At 39.4% G+C, this 13,691-nt stretch overlaps 1 protein-coding gene across 1 annotated transcript in view; it reads left to right on the forward strand.

Moving 5' to 3' along the window:
- Positions 1–13,462, forward strand: part of LOC142385295 (transmembrane protein 266-like) — a 44,396-nt gene extending 30,934 nt beyond the window's left edge. Inside the window, exons 6-11 of the mRNA XM_075471693.1 lie at positions 2,367–2,423; positions 3,049–3,187; positions 5,841–5,956; positions 7,079–7,274; positions 11,219–11,281; positions 11,513–13,462. Coding sequence (XP_075327808.1) covers positions 2,367–2,423; positions 3,049–3,187; positions 5,841–5,956; positions 7,079–7,274; positions 11,219–11,281; positions 11,513–12,153 — 1,212 coding nt within the window. The 3' untranslated portion in view covers positions 12,154–13,462. The remainder of the gene's footprint in view (positions 1–2,366; positions 2,424–3,048; positions 3,188–5,840; positions 5,957–7,078; positions 7,275–11,218; positions 11,282–11,512) is intronic.
- The last annotated feature ends 229 nt before the right edge of the window (positions 13,463–13,691 follow it).

Genomic DNA, 13,691 nt, shown 5'->3' on the forward strand with positions numbered 1-13,691 from the left:
AGGCATAAAGGAACTGACATTTCTTTTAAAGTGAATAAAACTGACTAAACTTTAACTGTATGTTATCACCTGTTTCCAGCAATACAAACTAGTCACTGGCCAAAGGAACCTTGAATAGATGTTACTGTCATGACATTGCTATTATTGCTTTGTCAGGATTAAGCTTTACCTTCAGAAATGCTACTTTAACATTATATGGGTAGCAAAATATCAACCATTAAAGGCCTAATGACTGTTTTCGTTGATCATTTTTAAACCACTATTTGATAAAACAGTGTCTCATTATTATTCTGAAATAGGGAAAAACAAAATGTTAAGGGGCGAATTTGACCCACAGGCCTCAACGCATAGTGCAAAGCAATTACCCTGACAGCCTCGGCCCAAATGTCCTTCACTAAACATTAATTAGCAGTAAGCCAGCAGGAACGATGATTAAAGTTGAGCTTAATGAGCACAGAGGATGGGGTTACAGTGATGTGATCTGTCCATATACCTCACCCTTTGACCTCACAGAAGAAGAGTCACTTGGGAGGGCTGTTGGACAGATATGACATTTCACCAGGTGGTCCCTCTGAACCAATCAGAGAACAGCATGGTTACATCTGGGTGGTGTTTGACACAGCAGTGTGGACCAACATGCGCTCCATGTTGTGGATTAACAGGATCACTCATACATGACACCTTATGATAATTAGATTGTAAACAAATTATTGTGCTCAACATAGGGTCGCACAGCAAGAGTATGTACAAAGCAGTTTGTAGAATATCCATCCATTTTCTACACCCGCTTAATCTAATTCAGGGTAGCCGGGGGGCTGGAGCCTATCCCAGCTGTCAATGGGTATGTAGAATATGATATGTCAATATATTGTTTGTGCTGTGCCATTCTTTTATGTCAAATGTCAGGGATCAGATTTGCCCTTGACAGTTAGCTGTGGATTTATCTAAACAATTGTTTTTATCATTTTGGCTGTTTACTAAAACATATTCAAGTTACAACTGAATAATGAATATGGGTTTAAAGTTCCAACCCTCAGTTTTAATTTGAGTGTGTTGACATTCAATTAGACGAACAGCTTTTTCACATGAAAGATTTTCTTTTTCAGATGCTCAAATATAGAACAAACTGCATAACATTAGACTTCCTTCTCTTCAATAAAGTTAAAATCCGATCAGTTTCACTGCATTTGCCTGAGTCTGAGCAAATAGTTTATCCACGTACACCTTATGGTTTATGCACTCTTTCTTGAGCTTTCCATACTTTCTTCTTTCTTCATTCTGGTTTAGCTTAATCTTAGTTCATCTCTCCAAAACATGCGGTTCCAAGACAGCTCTGATTTTTTTAAAGCAATATTTTGTTCTTTTTCTTTAGAAGGGTGTGAAGTACTCATGAGTAGTCAGTCTTATCTGCAGTAGACAGTGGTCAGAGCACTCTCAGTTTGGACAATCGAACGCTTTCCTGACCGGTGAGTTAAAGCTAAAAGCTACTAGGAAAGGGACCACATGAAGACCAATGAAAACAACATAAACCACAAAAATTCATTGTGATTCGAATAAAGTGGATTTCACTACTGCATCCCTTCTGCATTTATGGGAGAATTTTTTCCTCACTTGGCTGTATATTGCGAGAACATTTTTCTTTGCTGTAGAAAGGATCATGTAATCAACCATAACTCTTGTCTTTCATGGACGTTGACGTCGTTGAAGTGCATTATTTTTTTCTCAGACTATCTGGCCACTCCTAATGTTCCTACTCAGCTCTGATGGATGGATGTGTTTTGTTTCTGCTACCTCTGGATGGTCTGTTGCTGTTGACAGACTCACTTGTAACTGCATGCTGTGGGTTCACAGAAACAACTTCCGAATGCAAATTGAACTCTTGAAGTCATCAGACCTTTTATCTTCTTGGTTGGTAAAAAGTATCAAAAGAACAAGCTAACATCAGTCCACGAAACAGCTTTTGAATCAAGTTATATTTAAACTTCTTAAGATAAGTGAACTTTATATATCACTAAACAACAACAACAACAAAATGTGTCCCTAATTTTATTACATTTTTAATGAAGAAATGAATTGGCTAAAAACTCCCATCACACGTGATTAACTGTTTTATTTTTGGCTTCCTTTGGGGAATGTAGCATTAGATATAACATTCCTGCATTGCTATTCTACAAAATTATTTTGAAAAAAAATCCCCCAAAAAACTGATTCAAATTAGAAAGCAGGCACAGGCCTTCTTTCGCAAAGTTGTTGGATGTGACAACAATTCCAAAGACTGAGAATATCAAAAGGTCTTTGGATATGTGTCAGCATGCTCCCTTACTTATCTATTTTAAAGTTTTTCTTTATCTCCCTGTCTTGCTTAGACCGTCTTCAGAATTGTAGTGCTTGGGATCTGGGACTACATAGAAAACAAAGTCGAGGTTAGTGCTGGTATACTGGCAAATAATAAAGTTATGTTTTGACTCTTTTGTTTATGTTCTATCTGGTCATATATTCCAGTGATGTATGCCAATATATAGCTATTTTTTTTCAGAGATACAATTAAGTTGTACTATAATTTTGGGAAGTGTACTTGCTTTACTGGGTAAATGAGAAAATCTTTGAGCTTATATATCTGTAAGTGTTGGGAAACATAATGTTTGTGCTCACAGCTAGCTAGTTGTAGCTTAACACAAGCACTGGAAATAGAGTGGACCAGCTTAAGTTCGCCCAAACACAACAAAACATACCTAACAGATCATTTGTAAGACTAAATTGAATATAACAAGATAATAATTTACTTTTACCAAACTGCTTGTTGCCATTCTTTGATATCTTTGAACAGAGCTGTTTTCCCATTTACGTTATACTAACTGACTGCTGGTAGCTGGGTAACTTTTCATCTCAAAATGCCAAAATATTCCTTTGAAGTAACCCGACAGTTATTGCATGCACAAATAAACGTGACATTTACGCTTATTCGACTTTAAAGGGACTTCTTGTTCTCAGTAAAAAAAAATGCATGTACTTGAAATTAGTATGTTTTTGTTTTCATGACAACCTCAGGTATTTGATGGTGCTGTCATTGTGCTGTCTCTGGCCCCAATGGTTGCCTCCACGGTGGCCAATGGTCCTAGCAGCCCCTGGGATGCCATCAGCCTCATCATCACCCTGCGCATTTGGAGAGTCAAGCGGATCATTGATGGTGAGGGAAGACAAAACCTTTAGTCCAAAGTGCACATGGAAGACCGATTAGCATAGTCAAGCAAACTAAGGACACACCCAATATTTCTAAACTCAAAGGGATCATGCAGATGGAAGAAAATCAGCTGGCCTTCATACAGCTAAATAACTCCATACTTTCCATGATTATATAAATTATTTGCTATTTGGAGCAATACAGCTATTGATCATCCCTCAGTAAATTGCTGTCACTCTGCTACTCTAACTCGTATCGATTCTAAGCATATGGTTAAGTAGATTCAAAGAAACCATAATGAATATAATGGTTGTCCTTTCCCTATGCTAATGCAGAATGGTTCGATATCTGTTCAGAGGTCACCCTTACAGTGCGTCTCTGCCTGAATACAGGATCAGCTGTACACACAAATCACATAAGAACTCAGTGTACCTGTTAGTGCCCAATGAGATGGGTGGAAAACATATTCATCCTCCTTATATCTTTTCTTAAATCTGTCTTGTAACCATCTACTAATGAAAAGCTTTTATGTTACTTAAAGTGCATATTTGTTGGTTGATGGTTCTTGATGGCTTATCCAGATCATATAGATTATATTAACATCCAGACATGTCTGTTGTTTGATTTGATCTTATTTGGAACAATAATGGACACATCATCAACATGATGATGTTGATGATGTTCCTGACAACTTCAGGAACTTATAGAAAACAGTTTTCACCAACATTGATTTTCTATTGGTAAAACACACCCATCAGGACTTCCTTTGTCCTGTCCTGAGAGTTGTGCTTCTTTACATGCAGCTGCAGCATTGGTGTCCAGGGAATGAACTTCTGATTTCTCTGCTGCTCACCTCGACCTGTTGGGTTTGATATTTGTGAGTGATTGAGTTTCCTTGTTAGGAAGGCACCAACATACGTCTCAGTTATTGTAATAGAGGGACTGAGGCTCTTGCAGAATAAGCTTGAAGTATTAAGTGGCAGCATTTGTGTCAGGCTGATGCGAATGGAAATACAGAAGACTGACCTGAAGCTCAGTTTGTGAGGACTAGAAAAACTGCAATTTATTAGCAGTGTGGTGTCAGATGAGAAATATTTACCTTTCAAACTCGTAGAAAATGGGCGATTCAAAAAATTGCACTGTTATGTATACACTGCCAGAAGCTATCATCACTGCTGTGATACACACATGCACACAGTATAAACATATATCTGACTCTGATACATATAATTCCACAAAAATATGTCACAAATTGTGGCTAATAAACAAACTGCTGATTGAGCTTCTCATGCATGTTTGAATCCTGGTTGGACTGACCCCATCTGATGTCTCCTCCTTTTGTTATGTGAGCGTGCCAGCATGACTATAAATAGGTACAAGGAGCATGTGGCGATGACTGTGTGCTTTGCCCTGCTTTTCTCTGTAACAGAAAACGTCGCTTCATTTTCATGTCAGTGTGTTTATAAACCAAGCAATCAGATCTCTTCCTAGTAGACGGGGCTTAGGAACAGGATCAGAGTGAGCATTAATAAGGAAGCTGTATATTGCTCAGTGCAACATTCCAATTTAGGTGACACAGCTTTACACGCTGCGATATCATGTGGCTGAATTACAAATGTGATGACAGAGAGGTGTGAAATACTGATTGACTGCCAACTATGATGGCAACTGGTATTCATATGTAATCTCATTATGTTTTTCTTTTTTTTAATCAATTAATTTTTTTTATATCGTATGTCTTCCTACCATGTTCCAGAAACTGTGTCACGAATAGATTAAATGTGCAGCCAGACCGGAGGTGAAGACACTGACTGACCATGGCACAGTTCAAGCGATTGATGCACAAACAGCCCTTGTGATATTTTGTACATTGCACTTTCTACATTTTGGACATTGTTTGACAAAGAAATTGAATGAAATCAGGCAAAAACAGGAGCGATGTATGGCTACTGTAGTATGTACATGTATGTATGCAAGTATTCACATAATGACAGCGCTCTAGATTGAAGAAGCTCATGTCAGAGCCACAACATAGTTGTTTTAGAAGAAGATGAGGGACTGGTTCATGTGAGACCACCAGGACTCGACATTCAGAAAACTACACAAGAATTTCCCATATTCCACTTATCATAAATGCTTCATTTATCTAAGCAATTTGTTGGGCTGACCACAGCCGCTGTTCACAAGAAACACAAATCAGTTCAAAGCAACAGCTACATGTGGGATTTCCATTTGCCTTGCATCAAAACGACAGCATTATTGCTTATAATCTAATGCATTTTCCAAGACCATACAATGACTTCCCTTTATGTAGCTCATTTCAACCAGTCTTCATATGTTAACTCAGTAGAGACTTTTTGGATGGAGTTTAGCAGGATGTGCTCACAATGCATTTTTTAGGTATATAGTTACTAGTTATTAATTAGAGTTGTGGATGTGATGACAGACAATTTGGGAACAAAGGCCTAATTGTCCATCAGCACTGACCTCTGAGCTTGTTTTGCTTAATTTATATTTCCATTAAAGTCTTTATTAGACAGTATTTTTCATAGTCAGTCCTAATATCTCTTAATATGATGCTTCAAAATCCCTTTCACATTATTCAGTTTGGCGTCTTCTTTTCTTTTTGTATACCCCTATCCCTCCTATCCCCCTTCAGCTTATGTGCTACAAGTCAAAGTTGAGATGGAATTGGAGATCCAGCAGTGTGAGAAGACCAAGGCTGTGAGGGAGGAACAGCTGGAGCGTCTCACTCAGATCTGTCAGGAACAGGCTGTAAGTCCCCAGACACCTTAGATTTAACATCACAAACTGTTTTCAAATGCTCAAAATGAGCATGTTAATGTGTTCATGCAAAGAGAATATATAAAGAGTATGTCAGAAAAAATATTTGTAGATTTCTTCTGTGATTATTGAGGAGTATTAAGGATTGAAACATGCATTGTGATCTCGGGGCAAAGGAAAATTATCTTGTGGAAAAGTTTCTAGAAGCCATTTTGCACTTTCTTCTACTTACTCTATAAACTGGATGAGGTATCTGTTCTGGATGAAAATATTACAAAACATTTGCAACCACAATTTTTGTCTTATAGTGGTGAGTAAATAATGAAAACAACCTTTAAGGGCACCCCTGACCTTGTAGAACATAGATCATTTTGACTCGTATTGGAATGTATGTGGATTGTAAGTGTTGGAGTAAGCTGCATAGGTTTCTCACTCACTGTTCATTTAGAGCCATACAAGTATAAATGGTTTACTGCTCTACTGGTCTGATCAGGGCCACACAGGCTCATCTTTCATAAGGCCACATATGAAGCTGTCAGTCAATCTGTCACCAGAGGAGGGCAGCAATACCTCACTAACAAGTCAAGACTTTCAGCAGACAGCACAATTATTCCTCACTAGAAAAACCCACTCTAAAAATACAGACTATAATATATATCAATAAAGACTTGCTGTCTTAATAAACAGTGATTTAATTTAGAGAAATCCATGTCTGAGACTTCACACCTGCAATCGGTAAATGTATCATGATAAAGTAAAAAAGATAATCCACCCAAAAATGATTTTTCAAAGAGTTTCACATAAATTCAGGCAGTAGTTTTTTTTAATTAATATTAACACGTAAAATTTTGTGTCATACCATGTTGTATGGGTTATGTGTGAACTCAAGTGTTAAATTATCTATATGATGTACTTCACTTCCTTATAGCGTTTATGTTTGTAATGCTCAATGAATTTAAATGTACAGGGACCTCATTCTTTTTCTCACTCTTTCCTAAGTAGCTTTTGATGCTGTGATAATAATAATTCACATGTTTCTTTCTTTCTTTCTTTCTTTCTTTCTTTCTTTCTTTCTTTCTTTCTTTTGTATGTGTAATCACCAACGCTCTTCAGTTTGAAATCAGACAGCTGAGGGCACATCTGGCCCAGCAGGACCTGGACCTTGCCGCGGAACGTGAAGCAGCCATGCAGATCCATCACGTATGGGGCAAACAAGGACGGAGTTTTCAGGTCGTAGAGGGTTTGACGCCTGGGGAGTCTGATGACGAAGGTGGTCAGAGGAAACCCAGGGAGCCACGTGCCAGTGCAGGTGTGGAATCGTTCTCACAGCTGTGCTTGTAAGGGCTTGGTTGAAGGGCATTGGGAATAGACTTTAATAGTTACATCACACGAGTGAATTTTGAGATAGATAAATCCAGAAACTGAAAATGCTTGCATCTTAAACAAAATTAGAAAATATGATCATCTGAATTCACACCCAGCCAAATGGAATTTCACCTTGAGAATGTAGCATGAAAAGCCAGGAGAGAGGTGCAGCACAGAGTTTGTACATAATTATGTGGAACAAAAAGTCTGTAACGAGGCAACATCAGGTGACTTGGATGTCAGAGCAGTGTACAGTTAATCTGGAGCTGTAAGCCCTGGAGCATCTTTGAGGCCAAGCTCTCAGCCCCTCAATGCTCGCACACAACACCATCTGACCGCAGGCACTCTGAGATCAATGTGAGGACAAAAATGCTTTTAGGATCTGATGAATTCTGCAGAAAACAGGCATGTCCTCTGACACTACGTCAGTCTGCGTAGGCTTTTGCCAAGTCCCAACCATCTCTTCTGCTGACCCTCTCCTGGCGAGCTCATCCCAAGCAGCCCAGATCACTTGAGCTATTTCAGAGACAGAATGCTTTGTGCATTGGGCCTTGTTCGGAAAGAGTGGGCTCCTGTCAACATCTGTTCCCAACGTGGAAACCACAATAGGGCACCGGGAGGCTCCACGGTGGCCACAGTATTACCCCAAGGGCATAGTGGGAAATCTGGCACACGAAAACAAGCAGGGCTTTTTACAGAAACACTGTCACTGGGATGAACACTTGGGCCATGGGGCTTAAGTCAAGTCAGATGTACTCAAATCCAGTCAAATTTATTTGTACCCAATGTTTCTGTCTCTTTGACCTGCAGGGCTCTGTCAAGCTATCAGGGAGTCATATGTAGTCACTGGCTTTGCAGGAAAGACTTTCTCAGGAAATTGATGATTTTGCTTACTTTTTTTAGTGCACAAGCTTATTTGGAGCACCCGCAATTTTGTTGTATCCTGATGTGCAATGACATTAAAGTCTATTCTATTCTATTGAGAACTAAACCTTATAGATATAAAGAGAGTATATAACTGCATACCTTAACTGCAACTGCATTGCCACACGATAGCCAGGTGGCTAAACAACCCAATGTGATCTAAAGATCCCTCAAAGTGTTAACGGCTTACAATAGTTAAAATGCCCATTCCCCGTCAGTCACTTAGAATTGTTGAAGCCCCTTGGATTAGGGTTTTAGGATTATCCAGTGACAGAAAAAGTTTTCTCTTACATGCCAAGAGAGTGTTGTGCTGACAGGGCTCTCATTACAGCAATTGTATAGCAACAATACCAGATTTGTTTACAACATAGATGGAGCGGTACGTTCAACTTGACGGAGCACTTCAAGTTATCCAGCTGTACCATTCAAACAGATACCGGACTGTTTGAGCTTGTTGGCATGCTTTAAGTGGTTACCATGCTCATTGTGTTGACAGTTGTTTAGTTTGTTCACATGCTACCATTTTCTAATTAGAACTAAAACTGATATTTAGACTTATGGAAATTTTCAACAAACGCGTATTTTGAGAAGCACATGATGAAAACTCAGGATATCATCCGGCTCATTAAGAACCATCTTTTGTGACATAATTTGAGGTATCTCCGCTTTCCTGCAAGGTAGTCCCCGTCCACTACAGCTGTGGTGTAGATCTAAGGCTTCAGCCATTAAAATTACAATTTAAATTTGAACTGAGAGGACCTTAGCATGTCATCTCTCCTTTTCCACAGTCAGATGACAGCTCGATAACTTGAGCGTCACAAATAGAATAGGAGAGCCTTTTATGTATGCTGGACAGCATACATAAAAGCATATTCTTTTTTCTTAAAACTCATGTGTTATTAATTGTGGAGTGATTGTCTCAGTCTTGTTTTAGTGAGTGCAATGCTTCCTCTCCAGGGGTGGCTCAGGGATTAATATTTTAGACTGAAAAATAAATGAAATTACCCATCAGAGTCTGCTGCATGTCCCGCGGGATGGGGGCTAGCACTCAGGGTACTCTGGGTTCGCACTCAGCCAGCGGACAGTTAGCTCAAGACCAATCAAGCGAGCAGAAGAGCACAGGAGATCGCAACCATTCCCTTTGCACATTGAGGGTAGATAGGCTGGAGGGATCGGAGCCTGAACAAAGAGCTCCTGGCCTCTCTCAATCCAACCCCACCCTGTCCCAGTTTAGTTCTAGTGCACTAAGGTGCAGCTAATGTGCAACATAGTAACATGTGCATGATCCTGTCCACTTGCCTATAAAGCATCTGTGGCCTGGGGCACAAGTCCTCTCTGTCAATATTATGTTGTAAACATAAGAGATATATTCCATTTCGACTAACTTGGGCTGTGATTACTGAAATGGACCCAAGGTACGGACAAAAAGGTGTGGAAATTCAATTAAGGTCACAGTTACAGATTTTAGTTTGTAGTATTCATTTATTATACACATCATATATCATTATATCTAGAATGTATCTATTACATTCACTATAGTATGTAATCATAATTACCACTATATATATATATATATATATATATATATATATATATATATATATATATATATATATATATATATATATCATTAGATAGCGCTATATCATCATACATAATGGATAAAAAAGTGCAAACAGTATTTAGTGACTAAAATGTATAGTTACCATATTATTTGTATTTGAATAGTTAATCTTAACAGTTGGATAGAATAGAGAATACAAAACACGCTCTGGTAAGACTAAGAAAATATGTGAGTACATCCAGTACCTTCAACTTAAAGCGGAACTCCGGGGCATTTGAAGCGTGTTTCCATTGCTAGAGGTTGTCAAATACTGCTAGTAGGACACAGAGAGGTCCAGACCTGTGCTCCCTGTGTGAAGATCGCTCTGTCCGCACAGCGTGTCATGCGAGGCTAATACGTGGTGGCTAAGGGGCAAGCGCTAACCCTTCCAGGTAAAACAACAACTTGCACACTGCAGAAACGTCACACCACTTTATAACCCATCCGACAATAAAGTCACAAGCCTTACCATCAAAACCATATGCATGGTTCTCACATTACTGGCATGGGGACGTTACAAAACAACTTTATAAACAGCATGTCACTCACCGGCTGGTTGTAGGCTCGCGCATGTGAAAGCCCAAAAGAGTCAATGGACGATAATCCCATATACAAAACAATTATCTTCTCTAGAAAAACTGCGTTCAAGTATTTAAAACATTACAACAATACATGCCCAGTAATATTGTTGTAATGTTTTAAATACTTGAACGCAGTTTTTCTAGAGAATATAATTGTTTTGTATATGAGATTATCGTCCATTGACTCTTTTGGGCTTTCACATGCGCGAGCCTACAACCAGCCGGTGAGTTACATGCTGTTTATAAAGTTGTTTTGTAACGTCCCCATGCCAGTAATGTGAGAACCATGCATATGGTTTTGATGGTAAGGCTTGTGACTTTATTGTCGGATGGTTTATAAAGTGGTGTGACGTTTCTGCTGTGTGCAAGTTGTTGTTTTACGTGGTAGGGTTAGCGCTTGCCCCTTAGCCACCACGTATTAGCCTCGCATGACATGCTGTGCGGACAGAGCGATCTTCACACAGGGAGCACAGATCTGGACCTCTCTGTGTCCTACTAGCAGTATTTGACAACCTCTAGCAATGGAAACACGCTTCAAATGCCCCGGAGTTCCCCTTTAATATCTTAATTTTTTTACTACCCAGTGGGGGTGAAAAAGAAAAGCAGCAATCGGAGCAGCAGCACGAAGCAGAAATATGAAGCACTAGTAAAACAATAATCCAAATTGTATAACTCTATATCAAAGCATATTTTAGCATTTTTGTTACAAACTTCAATAAAAGTTAAGAATGAAGTCATAACAATAACATTTATCTGTACGCATTTCTATTTTTAACTCAGATCCAGTTGGGCGTGATGACATGAACAACTATATCAGTCAATATTTCAGTGAAGCAAGCAGTGGTAAGTGACAATTATAAAGACTATGCATGTCAGTTCATCAATGTGTCCAAAAACATATGTAAAACTCCAACTGAGAGTCTTTTTGAGTTGATTGGAAACTGCTCCAAGTCTTTATACAAAAGAGATAATATAGAATAGATTTAATAATAATAATAATAACGAAAATTTAATTTAATAGTTTTCTTGACCTGCTTTGTTTATCTTTTTCCTTAAATGTAAATGTATATCAAGATGCTGGAACATCTGGCTTAGGGGCCCGGATCATCACCACAGCTGCCATCGATGTCCACCTCCCCACTGGTACTAACCCCAACCAGTCAAATCCGATGCTTGCAATGGAGCGGGTTGGCAGCACTGTAAGTGACCCCTCCACCAGTATATCACGGTCCAGTGGCAGCCTCACAGCCCGCCCTCACAGCCCTCACAGCCACACCCCAGGTTCATCCATGACAGACTGCAGCAGCAGCGTAGCTCAGGATCTCAGTCTGAGCTACAGCTCCCATCGCTGCCGCCCTCCATCCTTCTCAGGCCAGGACCCCTGCAGGGACCCCAGCGTGGTGGTGCAGGAGCTACTCTCGTCCCTCTCTGAGGACTCTTGCCTTGCTCAAAAGGGCCTGGCAGTAGACCCCGTCAACCTTAAGCTTCCCAGTCCCACTGGCTCAGAAAATGCCAGTCCTGAGCTGGAAAAAAGAATAAACATCTTCAATCGCAGGAACCAAGACGAGAGGCGAGGTCGGGGAAGGGGATGTGTTTTGCTGCAGACGAAGCCACTAATCCACCTGCAAGGCAGCACCACTGAGCCATCTCTGGAGGAGAAGTACCGACTGCTAGGCCCAGCTGACTCATCGCTCGGGCGCATGCCTGACACATAAGCTACATTTACACAGAAACGGAGGCTTTTATTCTCTTTTTACTGCCATCCTGTTTGGCATTTATCTGATCTTTTGTGACAGGTCAAACCTCATGAGAGGGACCACGTAAGATAAAGAAATGGGATTTTTCTGTTGCTGTGTAAATCCAGTCCTAGCCAATTCAGAGCAAGCTTGAGTTGTAGCTTCCAGCTAGTAGACATAACATTAAGAATTCTGAGGCCCTTTACCACATTGTCCAGCATCCTCTGTTACCCCCTTAATTGATTTTTTTAAATCAGATATGCCCGGATATAGCACAACAAAGACCAGAACATCCCAGTTGCGGGGAATCTTATGTGTTCTTGGACACATTCTTCATCAGGAATTCTCACTTTGAAGAAGTCAGAAATGCACTGAACTTTACCAGAATTAAAACCAGCAAAGGGCCATTCAAGCCTATTCTGAACTACGACTTAAATGCTGAACGAATTTCAAGCTGTACTTTTTATTTCTATGACCAACTTTAAATGTTCAACATGCTGTTCTTTGTTCAAACAGGGTACATATTGTAAGACGGGACAAACCATTCAAAAGATCAAATTTTTTTACCTTTGCCTCTCCGTCACCCATTTGTTTGATTTGAAACCATGGATGAAAAACTTGCTAAAAATAACATTTTTGTTTTCAGACAAACATTAGTTAGAGTACATGTGTGGATGAAAAAGCTGAAAAGCTGACTGGATGGACTTTTCAAATGAAACTAGACTGGAGTGCTTGTAGCATGAACCTTTAAGAGATACGTGCCATACATGGCGAGCAAATTCTTTGCACTTTAATGTTTACAGACACTTTTGTAAACTTGATATGGAGGAAGTTGTTGCCAAATGCAGGTGTTGTTCTTTGAATGAAAACAGCAAAAATAAAAGTTAGTATTTCCTTAACTGCTCTTAGAATACTGACTTCTGTTCGGATATCACGTTTTGAAATTATAAGCCTGTACAAAAGACACAGTTGGTAAATCATACTTAAACCATCTGATCAGACTGATCAAAAATGTTCCCCTCACAAGTTCCTTGCTGGACACCCCATTGTGTATTGTACAACATAATTTCATTGGCATGAGCTCCTTAGCTGCATACAGTTCTGAAAACCCTAAATTATTTAAGGTTATTAGCATTAAACATGTCACAACAACCACTAATTGGTTAAGTCATTGCAAGAGTGTTATGAGCAGATTCACCCCTTCCACCCATCCCCAATTACCCTCTCATATCATTAATTCAGAAGATAAGCCGCTGTACCATTTTGTTGCTTGTCAAATGTTTACAACTTCAGAGAATGTTTTAATTGTTAATAACTGAAATGTTATAAGTGTTACAATTAAGTTATTAACACAAGTTTTGATAATTGAATGTTTGGATTAGTTCAACTGGCTTGAATAATTTTTAAAACAATTCACACTGTTGTCAGTCTCTTATGCGGAAGAGTAAGACTTCAGCCTTGACACAAAATTGAAAATCCTCTTTTTGACAATCATAGTTAGTGCAGCTGGAAAGAGG

This window comes from Odontesthes bonariensis, chromosome 1 (genome assembly GCF_027942865.1).
Source record: "Odontesthes bonariensis isolate fOdoBon6 chromosome 1, fOdoBon6.hap1, whole genome shotgun sequence".
Classification (NCBI taxonomy): domain Eukaryota; kingdom Metazoa; phylum Chordata; class Actinopteri; order Atheriniformes; family Atherinopsidae; genus Odontesthes; species Odontesthes bonariensis.